At 45.6% G+C, this 27,058-nt stretch overlaps 4 protein-coding genes across 13 annotated transcripts; 2 read left to right on the top strand and 2 right to left on the bottom strand.

Annotated features, from left to right (window-relative positions):
• The first annotated feature begins 1,462 nt into the window (after positions 1-1,462).
• Positions 1,463-10,890, top strand: LOC120809183 (lysine-specific demethylase RSBN1L). Of its 2 annotated transcripts, none has more exons than XM_078082688.1 (8): positions 1,463-2,036; positions 2,281-2,403; positions 2,760-3,436; positions 7,158-7,295; positions 7,412-7,554; positions 7,733-7,900; positions 8,003-8,111; positions 8,461-10,890. In XM_078082688.1, the coding sequence occupies exons 1-8, from the start codon at positions 1,547-1,549 to the stop codon at positions 10,135-10,137; spliced, it is 3,525 nt and encodes a 1,174-aa protein (XP_077938814.1). In that variant the 5' UTR covers positions 1,463-1,546; the 3' UTR covers positions 10,138-10,890. The 2 variants fall into 2 exon arrangements, with proteins under 2 accessions (XP_077938814.1, XP_040018758.2); XM_040162824.2 differs by having other exon boundaries at positions 8,000-8,111.
• On the bottom strand, positions 10,560-12,576 carry LOC120809884 (transmembrane protein 60). Its single transcript, XM_040164050.2, has 2 exons — positions 12,395-12,576; positions 10,560-12,197 (listed from the first exon to the last, which is right to left on the bottom strand). Exon 2 carries the CDS (start codon positions 12,085-12,087, stop codon positions 11,683-11,685), a length of 405 nt encoding a protein of 134 aa, XP_040019984.1. The 5' UTR covers positions 12,088-12,197; positions 12,395-12,576; the 3' UTR covers positions 10,560-11,682.
• Positions 12,577-13,163: 587 nt separating this feature from the next.
• LOC120809867 (proline-rich protein 5) lies at positions 13,164-23,075 on the bottom strand. Of its 6 annotated transcripts, none has more exons than XM_040164022.2 (11): positions 23,055-23,075; positions 19,301-19,449; positions 17,314-17,439; positions 17,137-17,217; positions 16,645-16,693; positions 16,489-16,546; positions 16,301-16,392; positions 16,071-16,211; positions 15,459-15,594; positions 15,079-15,357; positions 13,164-14,957 (listed from the first exon to the last, which is right to left on the bottom strand). In XM_040164022.2, exons 2-11 carry the CDS (start codon positions 19,447-19,449, stop codon positions 14,749-14,751), a joined length of 1,320 nt encoding a protein of 439 aa, XP_040019956.1. In that variant the 5' UTR covers positions 23,055-23,075; the 3' UTR covers positions 13,164-14,748. The 6 variants fall into 6 exon arrangements, with proteins under 6 accessions (XP_040019956.1, XP_040019952.1, XP_077938812.1 ...); XM_040164018.2 differs by lacking the exon at positions 23,055-23,075 and adding an exon at positions 20,672-20,939; XM_078082686.1 differs by lacking the exon at positions 23,055-23,075 and adding an exon at positions 20,313-20,847.
• A 305-nt stretch (positions 23,076-23,380) lies between these two features.
• On the top strand, positions 23,381-27,003 carry LOC120809872 (DNA repair protein RAD52 homolog). 4 transcript variants are annotated; one of them, XR_005710148.2, is made up of 12 exons: positions 23,381-23,595; positions 23,838-23,915; positions 24,404-24,505; positions 24,679-24,772; positions 24,856-24,923; positions 25,079-25,197; positions 25,301-25,376; positions 25,456-25,685; positions 26,033-26,223; positions 26,395-26,500; positions 26,587-26,760; positions 26,839-27,003. XR_005710148.2 is itself a non-coding variant. In XM_040164027.2 (12 exons), exons 2-12 carry the CDS (start codon positions 23,862-23,864, stop codon positions 26,898-26,900), a joined length of 1,230 nt encoding a protein of 409 aa, XP_040019961.1. In that variant the 5' UTR covers positions 23,381-23,595; positions 23,838-23,861; the 3' UTR covers positions 26,901-27,003. The 4 variants fall into 4 exon arrangements, 3 of the variants coding, with proteins under 3 accessions (XP_040019961.1, XP_040019963.1, XP_040019964.1); XM_040164027.2 differs by having other exon boundaries at positions 26,395-26,454; XM_040164030.2 differs by having other exon boundaries at positions 23,484-23,595; positions 24,679-24,768; positions 26,395-26,454.
• Positions 27,004-27,058: the final 55 nt, after the last annotated feature.

The raw sequence follows: 27,058 nt of genomic DNA, 5'->3' as shown, positions 1-27,058 counted from the left end.
CTGTGTTGCCTTTACTATGGTGACTGTCTAACATTCACCCATGGAACACTTTGGGACAAAGAAATAAACAAATCTCATTTTAGAGTAAGCTAATGTCATCGCTGATGAACGCTGTGTACACAATCGCTTTGACAGATTAAGAGTTCTACTTTAGTGGCAACAGATACGGACACAAGAGCTGCGTAGTAATATATTTGGACTGAGAGGACCATTTGACTGAACTTGTAATTCTTTTCTTTCTTTTCTTTTCTGTTTCTGTTTTCTGCCGTAATAAAAGGTAATTTCCATCCAATTTAAGTGTGTTGATGAATTGTATTGAAGTGTTAATCATAAAGTGGTGTATTTCAGTGAATAACATTAGGCTACTCGGATCTTGGATGTAGTAACAGTAGTGACAACATTTTGTGCAACAGAAATTAGTATGTTTTCAATGGATACCTTTCAACCGCTGTCATTTTTTTTTACAGGAGCCATAATAACACAGTTGTGAGGGACGTGATGGTATTCACAGATCTCGCAATAAATGCCCACATTGTATCTTCATCAATATACTGCCACCTGGTGACATTTTGAAGAAATATCTCAGAATTTCAGAAAGGCCCTTCGGACTTTAATACGTGTTCTACATATGCTTTATTGTATCAAATGAATCTTTAAAAGCTCATCAGGAAATTGTGAACATATGCAAACGTTTTGCAATGTACAAATTAATACCAATACCCCCATCTGCAAATTATGTATATATGTTTAAGCTCACATAAAACGTTATAGAATATGGTAAGCGTCAAAAACATTACTGATGTAATTGTTGTAATATTATTTAATTTCATAATTATCATTTTCATTTGAATCAGTTTCGTATGTCTCTGTTTAAGACAAAGCCTCCTATCTTAACGGTGCTCGGCCACCATGCAGTTATTAATAATTGTGAAGTCAGTGCAATATGCTTAGTTACAACAGTGTAACCATCTCACACAATTATCATAATTTTAAGGAAGTTTCTCCTCCGATAAGATTACCAATAAGCATAACCACAAGGTAAAGTAAATCAATAAAAAAATAACGTGAGGAGGAGTAGGAGACATGGCAGCCCAACCTAGTGCAATATTACTATTAATGAATACAATTAGACATGTTTTCAAAACAAACGGCCAGAAACGAAAGTAAAATTAAACCCAAATTAATTCATTTTCCAAGGATTTTTTCAATTAATATTGCCCAGAACAGTCTATTTTATTTTAAATAATGAGACACAAAGAATAACTATTGAGAATTGCCACTTTCCGCGTTTTTCTCCATTTTCAAAGACTGGGAGTGATTCAAAACTCAGTACACGTCCTCTGTACTGTTCAGTACCGGTTGTTGTCCTGCAGGGTTGAAAGAGGACGTAAACAGCACGCGCGTCGGCACGTAGCCCCGAAGCCCCGCCCCCGGCTCAGCTCTCCAGCACCTTTAACGTGCGTCGGCACGTAGCTCGTAAGCCCCGCCCCCAGCCTAGCTCTCACGCACCAGTTACGTCTGACCGTAAAAAATAGAAACTTCCAAGATGGCCGAAGCCGTGGACTCCATGCATTTCGCAGCAAACAGCAAAACAAATTCCCCTAAACCCCTGATAGCTAAACGACCGCCGGAGAGCCGCCCGCAGTCTTCCAGTGACATTTACCCGCCGGCCCCTAAGAAGGTGCGGGTGGAGGAGAAGGGCCTGAAGCACAGGAAAGTGAACGGGGAGGTGTGCGCAGGGGAAAAACACAACGGGAAGCAGAGTTGTGGGAGCCCAGCGAAATGGAGTTTCGGCCCGGCCAAGGCGAGCCACTCCACCGCCGCCGCGGTCCCGAACACTCCCGCGCGGAAAATCTTCAAAATCAGCAACTTCCTCGCCTCGCCCCACAAGGCCAAGAAGGCGAAAGAGAAACGGCCCAGGGAGAAGGAGAAGAGCAACGAAGCGCCGCGGAGCGCCGCCGCCGACGTGGGGAGAGTGAGCCCCGCTGGCGGCCATACAAAGACCGAGAACGGAGACGTGAAGGCGCTCCGGAGAGGTAGGGCGACGCGCTCGCTGCTCACCGCGGGGCTCCGACGAGCTCTTCCCGGGTCCAATTGAAAAAACAACACCGCAACGAAATTATTCAGTCGGTTATTACATAACCAATATGCCCCCCCCCCCCGGTACTTATTAGGCCCAGATGGTGATTTATACACGTGGAGATGTGTGTTCCTTCTTGTTGTGTCGCTCAGCGTGGATGTTTCAGCAGCGTTTCGCCTCCTGCTTTCTGCTCCTCTCAGATCACCACGCGAAGGAGAAGGACGGGGAGAAGAAGAAGAAGGAGAAGAGCAGCGAGTGGAAAAATCACATGTTGACACCTGTAACGTTGCATGACTTTGCGAGAGAAAACGGAGAAGTGAAAGGTAGGGGTGACGTAACGCTGGTCAGTTGTGAGGAAAAGCATTTTCCATTATTTTGGGATAACTTCGAAATAAATTAGTCCTCTGCAGGTGTTAATGTTAAATCCCTTTGCTCAAGTCGTCTCGGAACATTTTCAACATGAAATAAGCATCCAATTTATAAAATATGTCAAATGTGTAGTTAATGCGGTATAATGTTTTGCAACAATATACAGCTGCACTAACCGTAACCCAAAGTTGTCAGACTTCACATGCTATCTCAAGGATATAAAATAGATACTTTGCCAGGTGCAGCTGGTGATCAGTTTTACGTGATGCTCCACCTTGTAACTATAAACATTTCTTGTCCACCAATATAGAGACTAATGAGAAGCCCAACGCTGGGTCTGAAGATGACCTCCGGCTGAAGAAACTCAAGAAGAAGAAGAAAAAGAAGCACAAAGATGGCGAGCGAGTGAAGGAGAGGCACAGCCGACCCAAAATGTACCATCGCTCATGCCAGACAGTGTGTTCGGGGGTGTCTCTGGGTCCGCCCGAGTTCCTCGGCCGGATTAATGGGAACAACAGCGTTAACAGCAGCGGTCTGCTCCGCGCCTCCTCAGCACCACAACAACACCGTGAACCTCCGGCTGTTTCTGCCTCCATCACCTCCATGGTCAGGGAGAGACTCGGATACAGCTCCCCGCTCCACTGCACCCCGTCCCCGGGCCTGTCGGGCCTGGAGTTCGGCCGCCTGATCCACGTCGAGCAGCAGGCCAACGGCGGGGCGTCCGTGGCGCACGCCTACACCGAGCAGCTCTCCGCTCTGTCTCCGGCGGAGATGCAGCGCTTCGCCCAGGAGTTCGTGGCCCTGTCGTTCAGCGAGGACGAGGCCCAGGCGGCGCGTTTTGTCATGGGAATCGTCCACGGAGCGGCGTCCTACCTGCCGGACTTCCTGGACTACTTCTCCTACAAGTTCCCCAATGCGCCGGTGAAGATGGAGGTTCTCGGGAAGAAGGACATAGAGACGACAACCATGGTCAACTTCCACTCTCAGGCAAGATGTTTTTTGTGTTATCGTTCCTCTCTTCAGCAGGGCAACGTAGTTTGAAAGCTCGACTCGACTGGAAGTAAGACGCTGTGTTGGGAGCGTTGGTTTGTGCAGCGTTAAGACCGTGACAGAAGTGTGTGTGTGTGTGTGTCACGTTGTTTACAACTTCACACGCTGGTTTCTTGAAGAACTGTCCGACTGATTGATGCTTTTGAGGCGTGACGCCGGTTTGCTTTGTGTCGTCTTGTTTTCTACTCCAGCAGTCGCTGAAGCTTGTGGGAGAAGATCTTGTTTCTTTGACGTTGAGTCACCTTCCAACCTCACAGTCAAACAATTCGAAAAAGCCAGAATTTAATTTATTATTTACCATGTTTCATTAAGATGAAACCTGGTAGAGATCAGGGAGGAAATGGGAGAATAACATATATTTTTAAGTAATTGTTTGTAGAAAAGACCTTTTCAAAAAAATGGCTCAACAATTTTTGTTTTTTTTCCCCGAGCGTTAACATATAACTCTATACTGACATCATATACTTCCATCTATTTTCAAATGAATTATCTGGAAAACAGTATCAGTAAGTTATTTTCAAAATATGTATTGCTGATTAGTACTACAACAAAGAATACACCCACACTGCTACGTTTTTGTCTAAAACAGCGGTTTTAAAACAAGAATGATCTGATCTCCGCCCACAAAGGCGCTTCAGCATCGTTTGCAAAGTGGTTTTGGTCCACACCTTCACGGCCGTAGAGGAAAATCACGTTTCATGCGCTGTGACACAAGTTACAGAAAATACGACCGAGTAGTCTTTAATAATGAACGGTAGGACTTGATACTCCTCCTCTAAAGTCAAACAAAGCTCTACTGCAGGTTCTGTCTCTCTGTCCCACACATCCAATTTACTTTAAAATGAACACTTAGCAATCAGTTTACTTTGCTGCTGTCAATGGATGCAGTCACACACACTCTCACTCATTTTCTCTGTTTCGTTGTCCTCTGTTCTCTCACCCGCTGCTCCGCCGTCGGCTGAAGTCACACTGGAAAGCATTTACGCTTTTGTTCCTTTTGCACTTTATTTCTTTTCCCCAATAGTTGTGCAGAACAAAAAGGGGCATTGATAAGAAAAGGGACAGGCCTCCGTTCTTGTGTCCGCCGTCCTCCTCAAAGCTGTGAGCCGTGCGCTGGTGTCCTTTCTCCTCCGTAACAAGGCCGGTGACTCCTGTAATCAGTTATCATGTTAAACCAATTATAGTTCATTATTAAGCTGTTGCCTGTTTCCTCCAGAAAAAGGGTCATGTGATAAGAACGAGACGTTGTGACGGCAAAGACCCGATCACGTAGGAAACGCGTTTCTCATGGGAAAGTGTGTCCAAACTTTTGACTGGTGCCCGTATGTGCGCCCGTCTGCACGAGGTGTTTTTCACACTTTTTTCACGTGTTCGTTCTTGGTATTTGTTTTTGACGCTCTACAACCAGCCAAGTGTGGAAGCTTAGAAAGGCATGCGCTTAAAAGGGAACTAAAATATATTTCTCCGATTTTAAAGTCACCTCAGTCGACGTTTGTACCTAACATCTTTTCACCGTGTTTTTATAAACGGAGAGGATGATTTTAGTACAGGAAAACGTAGTCAGGGTTCGTTCATCCTGTGTCAGAAAAACCACAAACACAATAGAACTCTGTATAGTTTTGTACTTGCTGCCATTTTGGTTCAAACGTGGTTCATTGGAGAGAAGCACCACGGCTGCACGTGCAAGCGATGGATGATCGATTACATGCAGCCCTTCCATAGCTGCCCCCCACCAGCCTAAAATAAGCACTTTTTAATGACACGGCACAGTTTGCTAAAAGTGTTTTGTTCCCGCGGCCCGTGAGTCACGGACGCCGGGGGGTCTCTTCTCACTTTGACAATCACACTTTTGGAGTCTTGTGATGCTGCAGCCTGTTATCATGTTTTTTATTTATTTTATATTTAAAGTGGGATTTACTTTGAGAGAGGATATAGTAAACATCTCATCTTAGACCTGCTGCATCTGGGCCGACGGTCTGGTTGTCGTTACTGTCGGGGACGCCATGTTTTAGGTGTCCACGCTCTGTGCAGTTTGAGAATTTGCATAAACTCTTCTTTTTGTAAGTGAACACATTGGATATTTTATTTATCATTATCATCAGTAGTATCTATTTTTGTTCAAAGGCCAACACATAGAACTTTTACTTGCAAGGTGTGCAGCACCCCTTAAAACACAGGTTGTAAATTATCTTAATGTTTTCTTTAAAGCCTTGTTTGAATTTCCTAAAGTTTTTAACATGATGACGTATATGACGTGTAACTCTTTATAGCTCTATTTTAATGACAGTAATGTTGTTATAAAAGTGATCGAGAGGCAGGTTTACAGACCAGTAAATAACAATAAATGCAGAAAAGTATTCCAGTAGTCCAATAAGGTGACCTGAGCTCTCCCTGTGTGTAATGTGTCACATATTAGTGGCACCCTTTAGTAAAAAAAAAAAAAAAAACGAAAGACACGGTCCAAAAAAAGTCTTTACTTTTTTATTTAATGTTCACAAAAATCGAACCTTTAACTGAAGTAACATGATTTAAATCAACTTTAAATTCTTATTATGAAACACATAAAAATAAATGTGGCACAAATACTTTGAGCCTCTCTTAGCCAAGATAACCGCTCTTCTCTTCTAATGTGTGACGAGGTTGGTGAACACAAGGACCTCCTCTCCAGATCCTTCAGGCGCTTTATTTAACTTCAATTAGCATCTTTTGCATTATAAATATTCATTGGGATAAAGTCATAATCATGTCATATAAAAAAGATATAGAATAAGTACAGTATACAAGTGAACATGTCATCAACGTCTTGTGTAGCTCCACACAGTCAGGGCTGGACTGAATGTCACTTCTTAAAAAGTTTTTACTTTTAAAAGCGCCAACATTGACGCATGACGGTGCTGGCTCATTGTGTGTAGTTGATAAAGTCGGAGGAAGCGATAAAGTGGACTTTTGCACACTAGCTTTCTGTAAATGATTAATAACTCGCTTGGAGCAATGCTTTGTCACCTGAACCCGTGATTGTTTTTAAAAATGAAACTGACCCGTGCATCTCTACTGCCACCATGTTCAATAATGTCATTTAATCTTGCAAATAGTAAAATACTTATTAGTGTAGCTTAATCTGGAACTGTGCACAAATACAATTTAAACAGAATGATGATACTAACCATGTGAAAATGATGAATGAAGCTTTGAGCTATTGAGCACATTTGTTAAATGTTGCAGAAAGAAAACACTTCACACTAAAGCTTAAAAAACACACTCCCTGATTCTGACACATAATCAAACCTGCTGTTAAGTTGTGATTCAGTGAGAAGGTTTTATCCGGTTGTGATCGTTCGTTTCCACAAATGTGCCTGAAAGAACGTATTTCATTCCTGAGCAACAAAAGCTTGCCTTTTATTTGCTGTGGTGCACATTCACCTCTCGATGAACGTTGAGCGCCTTGGCGTTCTGCCAAGGACCAGCAGCTTTGTATTTCAGGTCCTGTGAGCTGCTGAGCGGATGCTGGTTGAACATTTTAACTGGCCGCTTCGTTAAAGGCAGGTGTGGTGGGAAAACTCACCCGCTGCGCCGCGACCACGCTGGCCTCATGTTTTGAAACGGCGACGAGCAGAAGAGCGTGGGACTGATCTCTCCCTCGCTGCGCTCCCTCCTGCAGGTGAAGCGGACGTATTCCCAGGGGACGTACCGTGCCGGCGCCATGAGGCAGGTGAGCCTGGTGGGTGCGGTGGATGAGGAGGTTGGAGACTACTTCCCCGAGTTCATCACCATGTTGGAGGAATCGCCCTTTCTGGAGGTCAGTGTATTTGTTTTGTCTGCATGTGGACATGCCCCGTGTCTCTTGTCCCCGTGTATGGCCACAACTTATTTACACTTATTTGGCCTAAAGTTTCTCACCCTACGTCTACGCAGCGGACTCTGCCCTGGGGAACGTTCTCCAGTCTGCGGCTGCAGAGCCCCACCGAGAGCGACGACGGCCCCATAATGTGGGTCCGGCCGGGAGAGCAGATGATCCCCATGGCCGACATGCCAAAATCACCCTTCAAAAGGAAAAGGTGGGTTGACTTGATCCTGTAAACGTCAACCGGTGCTCAGCTGCTGTTGTCTCACCTGCATCTTTTCCTTTCTTAAGAACTGGTTTGAAGGAAAGCTCAAACAAGTGAAATTGCCCTTTAAAAGGTATTTAGCTGCGCCTTGGACGTACCCTGACCGGTGTGAATAAATGAATTCCAGGTCCACCAATGAGATAAAGAACCTGCAGTATCTACCCAGAGCCAGTGAGCCCAGGGAGATGCTGTTTGAGGACCGGACGAGAGCCCACGCTGACCACATTGGTCAGGGGTTCGAGAGGCAAACTACCGCTGCCGTGGGTGTGCTGAAGGCTGTCCGCTGCGGAGAGGAGTGAGTACACGGCGACATGTGTTCACCTCATCGCGTGCATACAAACGCATTTGTATCAACCACGACCTCAGATCAGTAAACAAGGCTTTTGCGTTGCAGCAGTGACGCTCCCGGGCGGATCACCAAAGACGTGGTGTGTTTCCACGCTGGAGATTTCCCAGAAGTGGTCATGAGGCTGCAGCTGGACCTCCACGAACCGCCGCTGTCTCAGGTGGGTCAGCGTTATTATTGGTGCCTCGTGTGATGCAGTGACATGACTAGGTTTTTATTTCCACCTATGAGATCAAATGTATCAAACAGGAGCATTTAGCTGCCAAAGAGACATCTATTCCCCTCAGGACACCCAACAGCAAACTTAAAGACTAGCTGAATAATGTTGCTCTGTGTCAAGTTTTATTTGTTGCATTATCCCAAACAAATGAAGCATTAAATGCCTCTGACATTCCACTTGTTCTCTTGGTTTATCAAGTCACTCGGCACACTTCTACCATGAAGGAATTAAAACCTTTGATCGTTGTATTGGGGGCTCACTAAATCGAATGTGTTTGCTGCCTCTCCAGTGCGTGCAGTGGATCGATGACGCCAAGCTGAACCAGCTGAGGAGGGAGGGGATCCGATACGCCCGAATCCAACTCTACCACGACGATATCTACTTCATTCCCAGAGGAGTCGTCCACCAGTTCAAAACGGTCGCCGCTGTTTGCAGTCTGGCCTGGCACATCAGACTCAAACAGTATCACCAACATGAAGAGAAGGAGGAGGAAGACAAGTGTGCACTCAGAGAAGAAACCTTTCATATCAAAGAGGAGGAGGAGGAGGAGGAAGAGGAAGATGAAGACAGCGATGAGGAGGTTGAGAGGAGGTACTGTGAGCCTGTTGTGCAGCCGCTGATGAAGCTGCAGCACGTGGACAATGAGCGGGAGGAAGAGGCGCCCTCACAAACTCCAACGTGGGTTTTCAAGGAGGAAGAGCAGGAGAACAGAGCCGAGGTGAAAGGGTTGTTAACGACGCAGTTTCTCTCATTTGTCAAGAAGGAGAGAGAGGAAGGTGCACTCACTCACACTCTAGCGCAGCCTAAAACTGAGGCCAACGAGGAAGGTAATGGAGGGAGAGATGGAGGTGCAAACCCACGCGAGACACTGCTGAAGGGCCACGGCGAGGGAGCAGTGGACAATTCATCCTTGAGGTCACTGCAGCAAATGAGGAAGGAGAATGAAGTAGAGGAGGTGAGGCAGCAAAAGACAACTGTACCAGGTCAAGGTGTAAAGGAGAAAACTAAAGATAGTTCAATGAGCACTTACAACTCTCCACAAATCAAAAAGGAGAAAGATAAAGGAAGAAGAGAGCGTGATGAAAAGGAAAGGTTTAAAGAGAAGGAGAAGAAGGACAAGGAGAGGAGTAAAGAGAAGGACAAAAGGGATAAGGTTAAAGACCTGGAGAGGGAGAAGGACAGGGTGGGAGAGCCGGAGAGAGTAAAGGGGGAGGGAGGAAGAGACGGCGGCGGTCCATTGAGGAAAAAGGAGGAGGAGGAGCGGGTAAGAGAGGCCGGTAAAGCCTCTCAAACGGCTCCGCCTGCACAGAGAGACGAGAAGTGGGCCAAGGAGTGGGACTTAAAGACGCAACCCCACATCAAGAGAGAGAAGGAGCACGATAAGGACAGGGGAGTCACACAGGGGGCGTCGGCCTTGCGAACGCACCGGGAGGAGGCCCGCGACGCCTGTTTGCACAAACACAAGTCTTTTCACGGCAGGAAGGAGAAGAGCGGTCACAGGGAGAGCAACGCGTCCAGCGCACAGGGGCCGCCGGCGAAGTCGGGGAGAGAGGACGTGAAGGCGGGCGTTCCCAAACCTGCCAGCGTTCAGGTTAAGAAGGACGGAAAGAAGGACAAGGACGCCCACGGCAGAGAGGAGAGGAAGAAGTCCACCTCCGGGGCCGCGCCACCAGAACACAAACCGCCGCGGACACTCATCACCTTTGACCTCTTCAAGCCGATGGAGGCTCACCAGACTCTGGCCCTTTCCTTCACAGACAGTCGGCCTAAGAGCCACCACCACGGTGACTCCAGAGGCTCCTCCTCCAAACCCGGATCGGACAATCGGACAGTTGTGCCCTCCAAAGGTCCAAAAGTGAAGGAGAAATGTGTCCCGCCCCTACAGGCCACTCGACCGCCGCAGCACTTGTTAAAACAGCCCCTTAAAACACACACAGTCCAGACACAGAAAGACTTATTAATATGAATGTCTAGATGTCTAGTCTTTTTTTACTGTACAACTTACTCCGAGGCTTTGTTAAAGTATTTGAAAATGCATCTTTCCTCCACACAACTGCTCTTTCATGGGTGTAATTTACGTGGTCACAGGCAGATTATTCCTGTGAGGGCGCAGGAAAAAGGATGCACTCTCCAAGTATTTTATCAGCGCCTAAGAATGTAAGCCAAGTAGCTCACTTCACGTTTGTTAGCGAATGTATGTAGGCTCTATATAAAACGTTATGTGACCATGTGTCGGTGCCTGTGCACTACTTAGCTTTGCTCTTAAAGCAACTATTTAGGTACTGGACAAGCCAATCTGAAAACAACCCTCCTTATTCCAGCTATAGGGAATTCACTGTTTGGGACACTGCTGAAATCCTCTTCGCCGCGTTGCTTTAGTAGACGGGCTTTGTTGTTTATGGCGCTCCAAAACCGGAGAAAGTAGTTGTTTTCAGACTGGACGTTGGTTGACTCACACAGGGCTGTAAATGATACTGTATGTACCAAAACTGTACAGTAGATGTTATTAGCACCAATGCGAGAAATGTATACAAAAATTGCATATATTTTTTGTAAGACAAGTTTTATTTTCCATAGAACTTATTTATATCATTTGTCTGTTTTTATTTGAAACCTATTATGTGAAAATGATGTTGTAAATACATTTTATTTCCTAAGATAAAACTTGGTAGTGTGATTTATACTCTGAGAACCTCAATAAATGGTTCAAAAATATTGACCAAGTGTTAATGTCTCTACTGCATTTCAGATTATTAAAGCTTCAGTATTTGTCTTTTTTGCTACTTAAGTGGCTTGAGGTCCAATAGTGAAAACTATTGTAATGATTGTCATGAACTAAGATGTCACAATAGTTGATCTACAGTTAGAGGAAGTTATGGTTTAGTGTTCGTGGCAGTTACATCCTGGGCTGAAAGCTACAGACACATGGGATTGTACATCACATGGGAAGAAGTTTCCTTACACAAATGATCACATAGTGACGTACATGCTTTCACAAACAGAACATGGCTTCGTGTAACCAAGTGGATATTTTCACTGTTGATACATTTACTTCCAGTGTCAAAAGGATCCCACAATTAAAAAGGTGAACTGAAGACACAGCATTTAGTGTAACGAGTAACTGATTTTAGGACAATAGGCAAACCCAGTCTTACCCGGCAGTACAGGTTTAGCTTACGTAAAATAATCTATTGCCCTTGACGAGCTTGAAGGCAATGTGAACGCCACAGCAACGCGAAGGCGAGAATTAAAAAAAAACGCCAAACTGGGCCCCAACCCGTCGACTTCACTCGGTCTGCGACCTACAGTGATTTAAACGCAACTTCAAGCAGACAGTGAATTCCACGGGGACGTTGACAGAGACACCGTATTAAATGTAGGTCCGTCCCCGTCTTACCGACCCACATGAGACCGGCAGCGGACCGGACACCAATCCAGGAGGCCAGAAGGGTGCATCCCAAAGCGAGAGCTACCCGAGCGCGACGTCTCGTGGACTCCGTGTCCTCTGGTCTCATTCCCTCCTGTAGTGGAAAACGCTGTGTCCGAGGTCCACCAGCGCCCCACCCAGCAGCACCCACAGAGGGACGCACACCACGCTGACCCACATCTCAGTGAGCCTCTGCAGGCGGCAGCACAGCGTCAGGCAGAAGGCCAGCTTCAGCAGCAGAGCTGTCAGGTACCACAGCCGCCTCCTCACGCTCTGCTCGCCCTCGCGGGGGTCCGGGTCCGGCTTGCAGCGGCCCGCCATCTTCACCGTCAGCATTAGGACCAGGATGGTGTCGAAAGTCCAGACGGGGAGGAAGACGAGAAACCAGTTCCAGTCGATCTTGGAGTCCAGCTTGAGGACCAGCATGATGAGGAAGATCAGGGCGAAGATCCACGAGAGGAGCACACGCTGGGCCAGGGACATCTTCATCTACAGGGGGCCGGCGCGGAGCCGGTCTCACCCACCCAGAGACAAGAGGACGTCCGACGAGACACACGCGCGCGCGCGCACACACACACACACACACACAGTGAAGTGATCTGAAAACCAGAACACAGCACAGCAGACTCGGTATCACTCTGAAGACGAGGGTTAGCAAATGACTTTAAAACATGAGGCCTTTGGTCACACGACAATACTCCACTCCGGCGTTTAACGGTGCAGACCTGAAGCTGCCGTTTGTAAGCTAACTTATGAAATCCCAAACGAAGACATTGTCCAACCAAAGAAGTCTTACCCAGTTGAGGAGGACAGTCAAGCTGCTCTCCGCCAGCGAGATGAATGTTATCACTTTCAATAATTTAGTTTTAAGCTGGAAGAAGAGGACGGTGCGGATAGCCTAGCTGTGAGCCCTTAGCTGCTTCCGGCTCAGCTCCGCCATTAGTAACCAGCACCAACCCATTTCCGGTCCGTTTCTACAAAACAAAAGCATGGTTTCAATCAACTGTATTTTGTTTTGACACAATGCTGCCAGCTTCCGGCAGTCATTTCTCAAAGCAAAACGTATTATACACTGATGTATTTTGTTTTGCGTGCGTTGCAACTGAGGAGAGTGAGTTCATGTAAACTCAAGGTCCGTTTATTGGATTTCTTTCCCGTGGCAACTAACAATGCTAGTCGGTTGACCTTGAGTTAAAGATTTACTATTGGCACTTTCAAGAATTCATTTTAAAGCTTAACCTGAGGTTATTCTTTTACACATATATATACTTATACTAGTTATTTTCGGTGTCTGCTCAAATTTTCCTTGAATAGTCCGAGGCTCAGGAGGTACATTTGGGGGTATTTGTATTTCTAGAATCCTGTCTGCAAATTATAGGTGGCAGAATTGAGCTTGACTTAAATGCTGAAATGCAAAAACTGAGATTGGCTGCGATCACCGAGTCGTACTGACCAACCACACCAGAAGTCTGTGTGGCTACTCATACATACAAAAATAAACTTCAATCAGAGAAAGTACTGGATTTAAAATTAATTAATATTTAGAAATAGGAGATAACCCATTCTTTCAAATACTATTCAAATTTATTTAGTTTTTACTGGGCTGGTATAACAAATTAATACAAAGTACAATTCCATAGACATTATAGATTGTCAAAAAAGAAAAGTACAAAACGCTTGAGGTAAGACATTGTTTGAAAAAGATTCATTTAAAAAGCCCTTATTAAAATTTCAATTCATTTAAAGGTAAAAGCTCGCTTTACACCATCTAGCTGTCCTAAAAGCCAACAATGCATTTTATTTCCAAGGTGGAGCAAAATACAGTGTGTGAGACGACATTCAGTCAAAATGTTCACGTCTTTATCAAATGTAAACAATAAACATAGTCATTCCTCAAAGTCCTGCTGTACAGAGCGAATACAGAGAAGTAAATGCTGCCACACTGATGCTTGCTCGAAGAACAGATGTTTGCATTTAACCTCTATGACACCTGCTCACAAATAAAAAAAACAATTCAACGGTCCACATTTTCATAAGATATTGCACAAAAGAGAGAGCAGAAGACCTCGGTAGTGCGTTACTGCCAAGAGTCAGACAACAACAAAAACACACAAATATAAAATTGTTATGAGCTTCAAAATATAAAACAAATCCATGATAAATATTGTACATTGTCACATGTCATTTTTCCAGTTAAATGGGGGCTGCTAACAGCCATCTTCTCAGTAGAGGTAAGAAACGGATGCTGTTTGGAAACCTCATAACTCTAATTTTGGATGGATGGATTAAAGGATACTATTATTGGATAATTTAGATATTGTCAACAAATGTCATGAAAAAGACCAAAACCACCAATGTATTTTTCCATCACTCGATACTTTCGGAGTTCCCCAACGTGTTTGTGAAACTCGATCATTTCCACTAACCAAATACATCTGTGAAATTGGGTTCCAAAATAGTCGTTACAAATGAAAGGAAGCAGAATAAGTCTTTGGTACTGTAGTTTTTAGCACACACAACAGCAGTGAATAGTGCATTTGTTGGGGACTATTTACAGCATTTGATTATCTGGTGAGTATTTACGGTAGCAGCAATGTGAATGTGGGATTGATTCCAAATAGACTATATTAGCTGTGTGTCTCTAAATGAAGAAAAATGTGTGGCAGGTGTTGGATACGAGATTAGATTTAGGGGGAAAAACGGAGGTGGTGGCAAAATAAATCACGCTTCAGCCAAAGAAACCAAACATGGGATCAATTCATTGTAGATTTTGGTATTTTCAAAGAATTATTTTGTCAATAAGAGGAAAATATAATATCAGATTTTTCCCCTTAATCATAATCAGACTTATTCCGGTTGATGAAAACATTTAAAAGCTCAAAATGTAGAACTTGGATAAAATCACATTTTTGAGTTGTGAACCTGGTAAAACATTCCGTACTTAATAATAATTCCACTAGGATTTCCTTTCCGTATATTGTTGGACCAATGCATATTATGTAAAAGAAATAGATGTTTAGAGCTGCGAGGTTTCCACTCATCAATGAAAGCACTTGGAATAGACTTGTAAGAAAAGAAAATGGTACCAAATTTGATGAAATGTAGCTGTAGTATTTTTAATATTCTGCCCTCCAAAAAAGGCCACCACAGCTACACTGTGCTCTGTCTGCTCTCGCGGCAGTACTCCGTAGCCTCTGGAGAGTGAGGGGGAAAATCAATAAATATGCCATCCGAGCTGGAGTCTGCAGACTCCAGCACAATTATGGTTTCAGGGCTGGATGATTCACTGGGCGGCGAGGAGGATGCCCCCTTACTGAGATTAGTCATTGTTGTTGTGGCCTCAGTGCCGTGCAGAGCTCCTGAGGAACGAAAAACAAGAAGAAGGTAAAGCCACGGCTCGTACCACAACGATGTATGACAGGGTATTTATGAGGATTATTATGATTTCAGTATTTTCAGACATCTTAATCCGGGTCGTACCATTAAAGTGAGAGCCCACACGCAGCCTGTTGGAGGAGGGGCCGGACGGCTCGGATCCTGAGGCCAAGTCAGCGTAGGCCAGTCCTTGTTCTTCCAGGCACGTTACGATCTCACAGGCCGAGTGTCGGCGAATTCCTCCACTGCCAACAGAGCCGGCGTCCGGGTCGTACTCGGCCACAGGGGTCAGCAGCAGAGGGATATTGTAGCTCTTGGATCGCACCACAGGGTTTTTAGACGGCTGATCCGCGGACTTGGACCAGCCCAGCGGCAAACGCTTCTCTGAAAGACGGGGGGGGGGGGGGGGGGGGGGGGGGGTCGTTTTATTTATTCAAATACAAAAACGCATGATTATTGCTCTGCTTTCGGCTTCGCGGTCTTACCCAGAACACAGCAGTGGGTCTCAGCACCATCTTCAGAGTAAAGCCCGTGCGTGCCCAGGTAGGGCGAGACCACCTTCTGAATCAGGGCCTCGAGCCGCAGGTAGTCCTCGTTCACCCCGCGCGACTCATGGACGCCCTAAAAACAGACAAGGACATCAGAAAAAAATATAAATGACAATATGGGATTTATGAAATGGAAATTTCTATTTCTAAGAATTTAGTGCAATAACATTGTTTTCAATGACTAAAACAAACAATAGAAATGAACAATAATAGAACTGTGCATGTACAAGGATTTTGTTGGGGGGGATATATTTATTTTATATTATTGATTAGATGTTAATAACAAATAAAAAAAGCACACCCGATCAATTAATATAAATATTGATATTTTTAATGAATTACTAGAAAACGTGTTTATTAAATGACGGTATCCGTTCAGACCTAACAGTGAAGCCATAAGCCATTCAGCCTGAGGTATTTAGGTCGAGACTTTAGATTTTATCTGGAAATTGTTATCTGGGATATTGGTTCACTCTGTGTGCAAAGTTCCAAAACGTGATCTGTACTTGTTGGGAACAGAAAGAGCAGGAAAACGGCGAGTGGAGAAACCTGTAGAATGAGCAGCATCTGCGTAACAGAAGGAGGCACGCGAGCCCGAGGTCGAGTCAGGGCGTCCTCTAACTTCACACTCAGGACTATGGTGTTCCTGAAGTGAAGCAGAGACAGCTGTCGGACGGAGGGCTCCTTACCCTGCACACATCAAGCACACGGAAAACGGCCACGGTTAAATACAAAAAGGCAGAAAACCCAAACAGCCGATTCTTGAGACGTTTGTGTACCTGAACCGGATGGAATATGGCCTGCAGCATCGAGAGGACGTCACAGAAGAAGAAGTCCCAGGTCTCGGCCAGCGAATCGAGTAACTTCTGACCTGCGTCGATCACACAGGAACAAGCGGTTTGTTTGAGCTTAACTCACCGGAACACAAAAACACGATTTCAGACAACTCGTGTGGAGTCGCAATTACCTTCGTAAAACCTTATTTTGTCCCGAAGGATGACCATGCCTTTTGTCAGCAGCTGATTCTGTGAGACACATTGAGAAGATGCCATTGGACATTAATATCGGCGACGGTACTGCTTTAACTGATCCGAATCGGGTTTCAATAATGAAGGAGTTGTACCTGAAGGTACTCTGTGAAGAAAAACCCCAGCTCAGTCTTTAACAGATGCCTGGGGAAACAAATGTGTGGCTTTACTTCACGACTCAAACACAACAATCATAATCACAAGATGGACTGTATTAAATGAAACTGTGTAACGTGTGTAATTGCATTAAATACAACCAAAGGAGCACGCCGTTTTCCTGCATTATAATCTGTTAGCTTTCCGTGTAGTTGAAGAAATGTGTGTCGACCTTGTGGCTTTTCTGTACGTGAAAGTATTTTCATTGGTCCGTAATGGAGGCTGATGGGATGGAAGTGGTTCAGAAAGAGAACGAGGCATCTGGCAGAACGGCGTACAGTAACTCACAAGGCCAACGGCTTATTCACATGAAAACGGTCAGTCAGCAAACGCACGACAGAACAGTAATTATACAAATTATGGCCCCAAATGACACACAGTCATTTCAACGATACACACTGAACAAGCCTGTTGTTTCTGTTTAAACCTACCGGACACTTTCGTTGAGGACGTAGAGTTCGTTATCTGCCAAACCTTTCTTCTGGAAGACGGCTATGACAGCGTTGTGGATACTGCAACACACCACACGCACACAGCCGTGTCTCCATGACGTTCAGAATGCATTTTAGCCGCAGCGTTTCTTTCTTCCTTTATTGCATTCGACGTACGTGTTCCAGGTGGCGTTGGCTCCGGCCCTCTTCTGCTTCTCTCCTCGGTCCTCTGGGGAACCTTTCTCGCTCTTCCCCAGGTCGCTGAGGCTCGGGGAGCTCATCAACTTCAGCCGGTGCAAAGTCCTCATGGAGGGAGATATGGAGGAGAGAAACAAGAGAGCGTGCACTAAGTAGTGGCCAGCGTGGAAAGAAGGTCAGCCTGGGAGTTGACATACAGAGAAGAAGCCAGAGGAGACTCGGCTGGAGGGGGGGACCGTGAGCTGCACGAGTCTGAGAGCAGGATAGAGGGGAGGAGGAAAAAAAGGAAAGGCCGGCCGGCGACAAGAGGGGGAGAGAAGTAGGACAGAGTGGTGCGCGGCGAGAGAGGGGCAGCGCGTTAAGAGCAGCATGGGTGGAGCCAAGCAGAGAGGTGGGCCGCCGCTCCGCCGGGGGAGGAAACAATAAGCACACGCATTGATGGCACAAAACAGCCATTGATGAAAACAAATAGTTATGCAGGGCACAGATGCCAGTGGGGCGGTGGGTTAACCCGGCTGAGGGGTGGGGCGGTGGAGGACGCAGAGGAGGAAGTTGTCCATTGACAACAACAGCATTGACAACAACAACAGGGATAGGAAGTAGTGACACAATGCAGGACAATGAGGAAGGTTTTCCTGCTCTTCCATTTTAACGTGTGAGACCAGAGCCACACAGCTGCAGCTGGGAAAGGTCTTGATATTTGACAGTGTAAATGTCCAGTTTCTACAATTTTGAGGGTTGAAAAATCATCTTTTTTTATCAACTTCTTTGAAATATTGACTAAATATTGACTATATTGACAATTTAAACCATCTGTAAAACAAGTAAATAAGTAAAATGAGTGTCTTTCTAAGGCTTTGGGACCAGAGAGCCATTATCCACTCATGGAGACGACTGGGAACAGTGGTGAACCTTCCCAGGAGGGGCCGGCCTGCCCAACCCAATCAAAGAGAGCGTCGATGACTCATTCACAACAACATGTGAAGAACAGCGGGCCTCACAGGCCTCGGGTCAGAGTCTGTAGCTCGACAACAAGGAAGACGCTGGGACAAACACAGAAGAGTTACAAGGAGAAAGCTACTGCTGACCACAGCGCACACACACACAACACATCCTACCAATAGTTGGTTAATAGTAAGTCTGGGGCCGCTTTGCACAACCAGTTATTACAGCTGGAAGGCAATGACTTTTTTTTTATATAAGGTCATGTAGGTTTAGATATCTTTTGTCCCTTAAAATAATTAAATCATCATTTAAAAGCTGCATTTTCTATTTACTTTGTGTAATACAACATGTATTTCTCAAACATTTATTTAAGTGTGACAAATATTTTTTTTAAAGAAAGCAGGAAGGGGGCAAATACATTTTTACAGCACTGTACATGCGAATAATAATAATAATAATAATAAACAGTGAATGTGTCGGGGCTCTCTGGTGAACAAACTATGTAATGGAAACAAAACCTCAATAAATCAGCTAACTTATATACTGATAAATACAACTGCACATCCTGGTGAATTTGTCAGACCAGCTCTCTGTGAGAGAAACTCCCCCCTAAGTCCCAACGCAGCTCAGGACTGTGTAGTGAGTGCAAAAATGAAAATAAACACTAATGCACTGATGAAAATCTGCCCCTTCAAAAAAAATAAAAAAAATGAAAACGAGGAATTCAAAACCCACGCAGTACACAAACTGACAGCAGGGCAGGAAACAACAGACCCTTTACAACGCCCACATACACACAAAACACGGAGAGCAAGTCTACAAACTGCTGAGATGCACATCATACAAACATAAAACCAAGACTTTCATTTGTTCAACACGTGATGCAAGCAAAGCTGAACCCATTAAAGACATATTTTGGGGAGAAGAAAGTTTTTCTTCTTCTTTTCTTACAAATGTACATTTAAATTAATTGCCAGGGTTCTGTGCGTTGTGACATGTAATCCCAGGAACCGACCCTCACCTCCTGATCGGATGCTCGCTGCTGCTGCTGCTGTCCATGTCCGGGCTCGGGGGAGGGGCGGAGAAGGTGCTGAAGTTGAGGGACAGGGGTCGGGTCAGGGGTCGGGTGGAGGGCCGGGAGGCGTGCCTCCGCCGCAGTCCGTCCAGCATCTGCACACAAGGGGCGGAGATCATCAGGGACAGATTAGAAATCCGGTTGGACTGAATGCGATCGTCTCCTCACAAAAGGGCTCATAAAGGGATCCAGTTGCTGTGCAGATGCACCAGCGAGTCATTCGTACTCTCACCGCCACTTTCTTAAGAGACAATGAATGAAACAAGGAACACGGACAAAAACAAATGGGGACGCGGGGGGGAAGTTACCATGAAAGGAAGATATAATGTGACATCTGGGTTCTGTTTCCCTATTCAGTTATTTCAACACCACGTAAGAGTGTGTTGCAATCGGAGCTCAAGCTACGCCCCGACAGCAATAACACCCACCTTGTATCAAAGGGAGGGAGAGAGGGGGGGGGGAAATGCATGTGCGTGCATGCACGTTAGCCGTAGGAGAGAGAGAGTGTGTGCGCGTGAATTATGCCCGTGCAAGTCACGGAGGCAACATGGTAGTACAGTACGGTATGACCGGTCTGTTTGGGTGTCTCCCCCGCAGAAGCGCACCGGGCGCAGCGCCGCCCCGCGGCCGGAGGAGGGATCAGCAGTCTGGGCTGTCGCTCCACAGACAAAGACACAACACCACGAGTCCCCCTTGTCCACCGCCCACCACGCACACACACACACACACACACGCGTGACACAACTCACGAGTGGTGTGTTTCCAGGGGGGTCGGCCCGCCGTCTCTGAAGAGTGAGATCACGCTCGACGCCGAGAGGCCACAGATCACACACGCGCACACACACACACGCACGGTCTACCCAGCATGCCGGGCCACGCCAGTCTGGGCATTCCAGCATCTGTTCACCCCTCCTCCGGTTTCTTTTTAGGAGCGATCTCAGTCAGGTCGATGACACACCCGATCGATCCCCGTCTCCGCGTTGCGTTTCCGGCCCGTCTGACATCCCACCGCCCGATCACCGCCGCGTCCGTTCGCCCAATCAACCGGCCGGACGCGCGATCAACAGCGCGCGTTCGTCCCGCGGGGAGGAACGTTTCAGCGCCGCCGTGCTTACGTGAAGCGTTCTCCACACTGTCCACCCGCGTGGACGCGAGAACGAGCCGAAGCGGACGACGCGGCGTGTCCCCGCCGTACACACGGGACGCGCCGCAAAGTCCCCCGTTTGGACGAAAAAAACAGACCCGCACAATAATGGCCACAAAGTTGTCGTTGTGTCCTGTTCATCCGCCCGCCCGCCGGCCGCAGCGCGCACTCACCGTGCCCGCTCCTGTTCGCGTTGTTCCTGAATGGGATGAAAAAATCGCGTGGCGCGTGTTTACGGTCCCGGCTCAGCAGCCGCTGGCTCCTCTACTGTTTGCCCGCAGGTCTGCGCACCCAAAGGGGGCATCGGGGTGCAGACGGATCCGACCTGCTGCGCGGTGGAGGGGGACTCATTCATGAAGCATGCGCCGCACTCTCTCTCTCTCTCTCTCTCTCTCTCTCCCCCTCTCTCTCTCGCTCAATGGCTCGCCCCCGCTTTGTTTTGACGAGATGCAAAGCGAACCTGGGCGCGTGAACGCGAACAAGAGCAGCGCGCGGACGCGCATTGTGGTTGAATCTTAAAAGGGGAATCACTGGGATTCAGGACTGAAACACAGTGGTAATGGATCTTGTCACACTTCCTGGCACGTGTAGACCCGTTTTGTTTGCCTTCTTCGTGCATTTGACGGTATGATGTGCACGACAAACTGAATGATGACCCATGTTATTCAGCAATGACCCCAATCTTTGCCGTTTAACGGGGTGGGTGTCTTCTTCTGCCATCTGTCAACGCAGGCGCGTGCATCGCACCGATAATCCCAGTTTTTGATGGGCCGTGATGTAAATAAACTGGGTCTCGTGAGAAATTCCACTGGTATAAAAAACTTTCAATTAGAACTGAGGCCCATGTCTGGCCTACATTTCAGTTGACCCTTCAGCACATGGGATTTAAGTGGAAAGAAATGAGCAAAACACCAAATCCTGACACTCACATGCACGTTGTGATCATCGGAGCTTCTATCAACGAGGTGAACATTTACACTGGAGGCTGTAATCCAAATATACACTGAGGGGAAGTATTTCTTTCTGTGCACATGAATCACTGAGCAGTTTATTATAAGTGAGAACGTGGGAAAAGGCGAGTAAGGACAGTGCAAATGAAAGCATTATTTCTATGATTACAATAAAAATAAAATTACAAATTTAAGAAATGAGGAGAACAATTAGTATATGTCTATTTGATCTTGGAGTCATGAAATGTTTTACTGAATCCTCCTGGTCCATAAATGCAATGTCACTGCCCTGCATACCTCAGCTGCATATTTCAAACATCTAAATGATGCTGATGACGAAAGTAGTGGGTTGGTGAAGCGGATGTGCAAATGTGGTTTTGGGGATCCTCCCCCATGAATTTACAAGGGTATATTATTGTATTTTGTATTGTATCAATTTTGGATGAATTCATTTGAGAGTCTTTTTATCTAAATGTATCGTAAAAACATCTTATGTAAAGTAAAAAAACACATTTAGACACCAAGTGACCATTTACAATTTGAAAGTGAATTTTCAAATATAATACTGTAAGGCACCTTTTCAAATCAATATTAAATGAATTTGAAAAGATTATTTAGAATCGTACGCGAAAGGCAGAAGCACAGAAGCGTTTTGTTGTTGTAATACAAATGTTAACCACAGGAGGCTGACGCGCACCATTACACCATGTCTTCAAATAGCACCAAACGCCTTTGTTTTTGTTGCAGGAGCTTTTACGAGAATCACATTTGTGTGGCGTTGGGGGAGGAACATTTAAACGCATGGAGACAATTCCACCAACGTTCATCTGTGTGTGTATGTAATATATTTAACAAATCCTACTGATTATCTCGAAAGCAACTAAAAAAAGGTCAGGTAAGCTGTGATTGTTATTTTATAGTGCCATGTATTTTTGAAGCGAGTCAGATTTGTATCCTTTCTACTGATGTCATAATAAAAATAATAACATGATAATATGACACGCATTGAAAAGTCTTCTCTACTGTCACTGTCTGCAGTCACACTCATGAGTCAGTTTGTGAAAAACATTTAAAAAAAATAAGTATTGAATTAATCTCGATACATTATTTTGTTATTGCGCAGTGGTGATGATGAAATGCTGTGATTGGTTGTTTTTGCCAAATGTTCGCAGTGCAACATCAGTGGATTTAACTAATTGCACAAATTAACCTTTTGACAATAAACAAATATATTGCACCACACATGTGATCAAATGCTGGATGATTCCTACATTTTTGTAATCCGTATAGAAAAATAGAAATCAAAGTGCAGTGCATCATATTAAATTGGCGATTGCAAATTATCCTTTTAAATCTGTTCCAAAATTAGAATATTTTAAAAGGGCTTTCATGTTGCAATCCTGGATATGTATATATTGCATTCTCTGAGGAGTCAGCCATCACACCCAAGTGCAACTAGTCACTGTGTTTACCCTAGAAGTTTCCTTTTGAAATCATACTGTCTGTATTTCAAGTCTTAACACATTTGGAACCACATTATCCTTGAAAACTATTTGCATACGGGAATTATTATAACGTGTAATTTGTCATTTAATCATCTACTTACATTTACTGATTCTTATTTCGAGGTGAGAGTCTACACGCTCTGCGAGTAGTGTTGTAATACACACGCGCTCTGCGGAACGACGCGCGGGCTGGTTTCACTGTTTTTTTGGACGCGGAGGCTGAAACGCAGGAAAAAATCCGCATGAGGACACGTAACTCCGAATTACCAGCAATGTTACATATTGAGGCGTTCAGGTCATGAACTAAAATAGAAAACCACACACACTGATGGGGAAGAAAAATAGAAAGAAAATGTGTACATTTCTACCACTCGTTATATATTTACAAATATTTTGAATTCTCCGTGTGTGTCTTGACCATAAACTAATTCCGCTCATAATAAGTAGGAGAACACGTAGACACTAGAATGAAGTCTTCATATTCCGACTGGACCTGAAGGCAGCACTAACTCCTCCTCCGGTGACCGCGCGGGAAGTTCTTCAGTTCAAGACATTCAACCTGGTTTAAAATGTAGCGAACGCACCGCTCAACTCATTTTAACACAATAAACCCACTTTGAGGAACTTCTGGAGAACTACCCGGTGAGTTTGCGTGGCTATGAATGGATAAGCTAACGTTAATTTACAACGACATTCGGCTAACGTGACATTTGACTCAAAGCGAGCATTAAGCTAGCTTAACTTCGCTTTTCTCTTTACAACGTTAACGTTAAGTTGCGTCTTCGCTTTGAACCGTAGCGACCGATGTTTCATGTCTTATGTTAAATTAGAAACATCTGCAGGTATGGAAACATTAAGTAAAGACGCATGCCTGTTGATTTTAGTGACGGCAGGAGACCTCTGCAGTCATGTCGGACCCGCCCGCGGAGAGGAGCTCCGCTGCACCGACGCGCTTCGGACAGGTAACGGGGACGTCCGGCGGCTCTCGTTGTGTTACCGCGGCGCAGAGAAGCACCTCGGTAACACACCGCCACGAACCCAATGCACTCCCGACTGGCTCATTCTATTTCAAGAACGAGCCTCAGCTGTGCTGGAAATCAAGTGGGATAACATCAGAAGCTGGTGCACGTCTGCTTCACCCGGTGCATGCTGGGAAAGGGTTCGGAATGAGCGATGGTTAATTGGCTGCAAAAAAAAGCTGGTGCTGAGGAGGCTGATCATATTTTGTAATGTATCGCTCCTTACTCTTTTTAAAACGTGTACAATATATAACTATATTGTATCAACTGTGTGGATGAATATCATTTAAAACCTTTTGGGGTCAGGGTCTTACTCGTTAATCGGACACTCCTACACTCTTTTATTATGCCGTGGTCTACGTGTGTGTATGTATGTATGTATGTATGTATGTATGTATGTGTGTTTGTGCTTAGTTTTTCTTTGTTGTCAGTGTGCCTACACAGCCGAGGAGCAGGAGGCGGTGAACAAAGCTCTGCGACAGAAGCTGGGACCAGAGTACATCAGCAGCAGAATGGCTGGCGGAGGACAGAAGGCACGTCCTTGTTTATCTCTCTTTTTCAGTTTCCTGTTAAGCCTACTGCAATTACTGCAAAAGTGCACCCTCATTGCATTGAAGGCGTTCCCAACCAGCATAACATAAAGCGTGCATGTGGTTGACTTTTACCCCTCTCACTTTCACATCGACTCTTAAATGGACTCTTCCAGGTTTGCTATGTGGAAGGGCATCGTGTAATCGGCCTGGCCAATGAGATGTTTGGGTACAATGGATGGTCTCACTCCATCTCTCAGCAGAATGTCGGTACGACTCATAGTTTTTGGTCACCAAAGACTGCTGTTAAACCCAAGTGACGGTTGAACTAAGAAAACGCGTCTATTTTGCAGACTTTATAGACATCATCAACGGGAAGTTTTATGTCGGAGTGAGCGCGTTTGTCAAAGTGCAACTGAAGGTAGGAGGATACTTATTTTACTGTATTGGTTTGAACATTTAACAATATCTTTATATGGTGAATCATCTGACCAAGATTATTAGACTAGAATTCCCCTTTCTGTATTTCCTGCTTCTTGTCCACGTGAGTTTGTGTGTGTGGTCCTTGTCCTCCAGGATGGGGCGTACCATGAGGATGTCGGGTACGGGGTCAGCGAAGGACTGAAATCCAAAGCTCTGGCACTGGAGAAGGCGAGAAAGGAAGCCGTCACAGACGGCATGAAAAGAGCACTGAAGTACTGGAATTTCATGTCTTCTCAGTATGAAACATAAAGAAATACCACTTTGAATATACAATCGTTCTAAAATATATGCGTGTGTTTTTCTGGTGTTGTTTAGATGCTTCGGTAATGCTCTTGGAAACTGCATCCTGGATAAAGAATACCTCATAGCCATTAACAAGATCCCCAAACAGGTCTGCCACAGTATTATAATATTTTAACATTTAGTCTCTGAGCGTTTTTGGTGTTCTGAATGTTGTCCTCCACACAAAGCCTCCTCCTCCTCTAGACCCGGCAAAGACGAAGCGCTGCGAGGGAGAGCCCTCCGTGGAGAAGGCCCGGTACTCCAGCATGCTCCAAGAGGAAAGGCTTCAATCCGCTGCGGGTTCTGGGAGGACGCCACTGGACCCCCGAGTCCTCAACCACATCCAGAACTATTCAGAAGTTCACACCCCGGATGCTGCCGGTCCCGCTGACAGGAAGAGTGACGACAATGACTCCAAGTAAGCGCGATGTTTGCACGTTTTAAGTGTGGAAAATGCTTTAAGTGAACCGTTTTATATTGTGCAGGTGGGGAATGTACTTGAATCTGGAATCAAGTTTTTTTTTTTTTAATAATGCTTGACTTCCAACATAAGCAGGCGGTTCATCGACCGTCACACATGTAAATCAAACTTAAAACGAGAAAGTAAAAGCACTAGTTGAGTTACCACAGCACTAAACTTTACTGTTGAGTCTTTAAAACCTTTTTTTCTTTTTTACAATTTGCATTTATAGCAGCTAAGTTAGACCCTCCAGGGTCAAGTGTTTTCATTGGGCATCACCTCCAATCTGTTTCCTGTTTTCCCAGACCGGCCATGGACTCAGTGAAAGTTGGCGGGTCACTGGAGCACACAGACCCCAAACAGCTGAGAAAGCTCCGACAGCAGCAGCTTCAGCAGAAGTTCAGGAGAGAGATGGAGAGCAGGAAGCTGCAGCAGATACCGGGTCAAGCAAAGTGCGAGGACACGTGGGGGACTACTGGACGAGCCTCTGCTGGAGGTGGGGGTTTCACGTGTTGCCATAAGTGATGTCATCGTTTTTTTTTTGTCTGAAACACGAGTTGTCTTGGCACCCTGCCGCCAGGTTTTATTGTGCTGGAGTAATAAAAGTGTTAAAGTGTAGGAGCACATGTCAAGGGGGGTGTTTATGAAGCTGTATCCATTCCGCCAGGTCTTGAAGATGAAGGCACTGCACACAGGAAGCCAAGCGGCAGGGACGAGCATTTAGCAGGTTATGTTAGCCGCCACCAGAAGGCTCAACACACTCTGACCTCGTGGTGAGGAAACCAGTCTCTCTTCACCGATCAACAGTCGCTACGACCTTTTTGATTTCTTTTTTTTTTTTTTGCTTCTTTTTCTGCAGACGATCCTGAGCTCTGGGATTTCTCTCTGGATGGGATCGACCTGCTGGACGTCCCTGCCCCCAGGGGGCTGGTACCGGGCACGCCCAGCAACCACAAGATGCTGACGCGCAGCAAGACCCCTCAGAGAGACGCGGGCAGACCCCCACATCAGAACCAGTACCCGGCCCAACCAGGTGAGATTTCACCCAAGAGATGTCGGGAAGCCGTCAGATGAATGTTGCCGTTCTAAATCTAGCATTTCAATGTTACAGGTGAAGCAGTCAGTCCGCGCAGACAAGGACAGCACATGAAGAAACGCAAACTGGACACATGAGATCTTATGTTCCACACCGTTCCAACTTAATTTTACTTGTTTTTTTTAAGTGTTACATTGTTACCTTTGCAATAAATTGCTGCCAATTGATTTGCTGAAAAAATGTGTATATAAAAGGTCAGTCAGCTGGGTTCTTTAAAGAGGAAACCAAGCAACGT

Source organism: Gasterosteus aculeatus, chromosome X (assembly GCF_964276395.1).
Source record: "Gasterosteus aculeatus chromosome X, fGasAcu3.hap1.1, whole genome shotgun sequence".
Classification (NCBI taxonomy): Eukaryota; Metazoa; Chordata; class Actinopteri; order Perciformes; family Gasterosteidae; genus Gasterosteus; species Gasterosteus aculeatus.
Note: the sequence above shows the minus strand (reverse complement) of the source record. Positions and strands in the feature narration are given on the sequence as shown.

Excerpts from the sequence above, each read along its gene's own strand:
- LOC120809872 (XM_040164027.2), top strand. The coding sequence starts at position 23,862 with ATGTCGGACCCGCCCGCGGAGAGGAGCTCCGCTGCACCGACGCGCTTC. Across the intron at positions 24,506-24,678 it reads TGGCTGGCGGAGGACAGAAG|GTTTGCTATGTGGAAGGGCA; the intron begins GCACGTCCTTGT and ends GGACTCTTCCAG. Across the intron at positions 25,686-26,032 it reads AGTGACGACAATGACTCCAA|ACCGGCCATGGACTCAGTGA; the intron begins GTAAGCGCGATG and ends CTGTTTTCCCAG.
- LOC120809884 (XM_040164050.2), bottom strand. The coding sequence starts at position 12,087 with ATGAAGATGTCCCTGGCCCAGCGTGTGCTCCTCTCGTGGATCTTCGCC.
- LOC120809867 (XM_040164021.2), bottom strand. The coding sequence starts at position 20,253 with ATGCTGGAATGCCCAGACTGGCGTGGCCCGGCATGCTGGGTAGACCGT. Across the intron at positions 17,440-19,300 it reads AGCGAGCATCCGATCAGGAG|GACTTTGCACCGGCTGAAGT; the intron begins GTGAGGGTCGGT and ends TCCCTCCATGAG. Across the intron at positions 14,958-15,078 it reads TGTGGGCTCTCACTTTAATG|GAGCTCTGCACGGCACTGAG; the intron begins GTACGACCCGGA and ends TTCGTTCCTCAG.
- LOC120809183 (XM_040162824.2), top strand. The coding sequence starts at position 1,547 with ATGGCCGAAGCCGTGGACTCCATGCATTTCGCAGCAAACAGCAAAACA. Across the intron at positions 2,037-2,280 it reads CGTGAAGGCGCTCCGGAGAG|ATCACCACGCGAAGGAGAAG; the intron begins GTAGGGCGACGC and ends TGCTCCTCTCAG. Across the intron at positions 3,437-7,157 it reads TGGTCAACTTCCACTCTCAG|GTGAAGCGGACGTATTCCCA; the intron begins GCAAGATGTTTT and ends TCCCTCCTGCAG.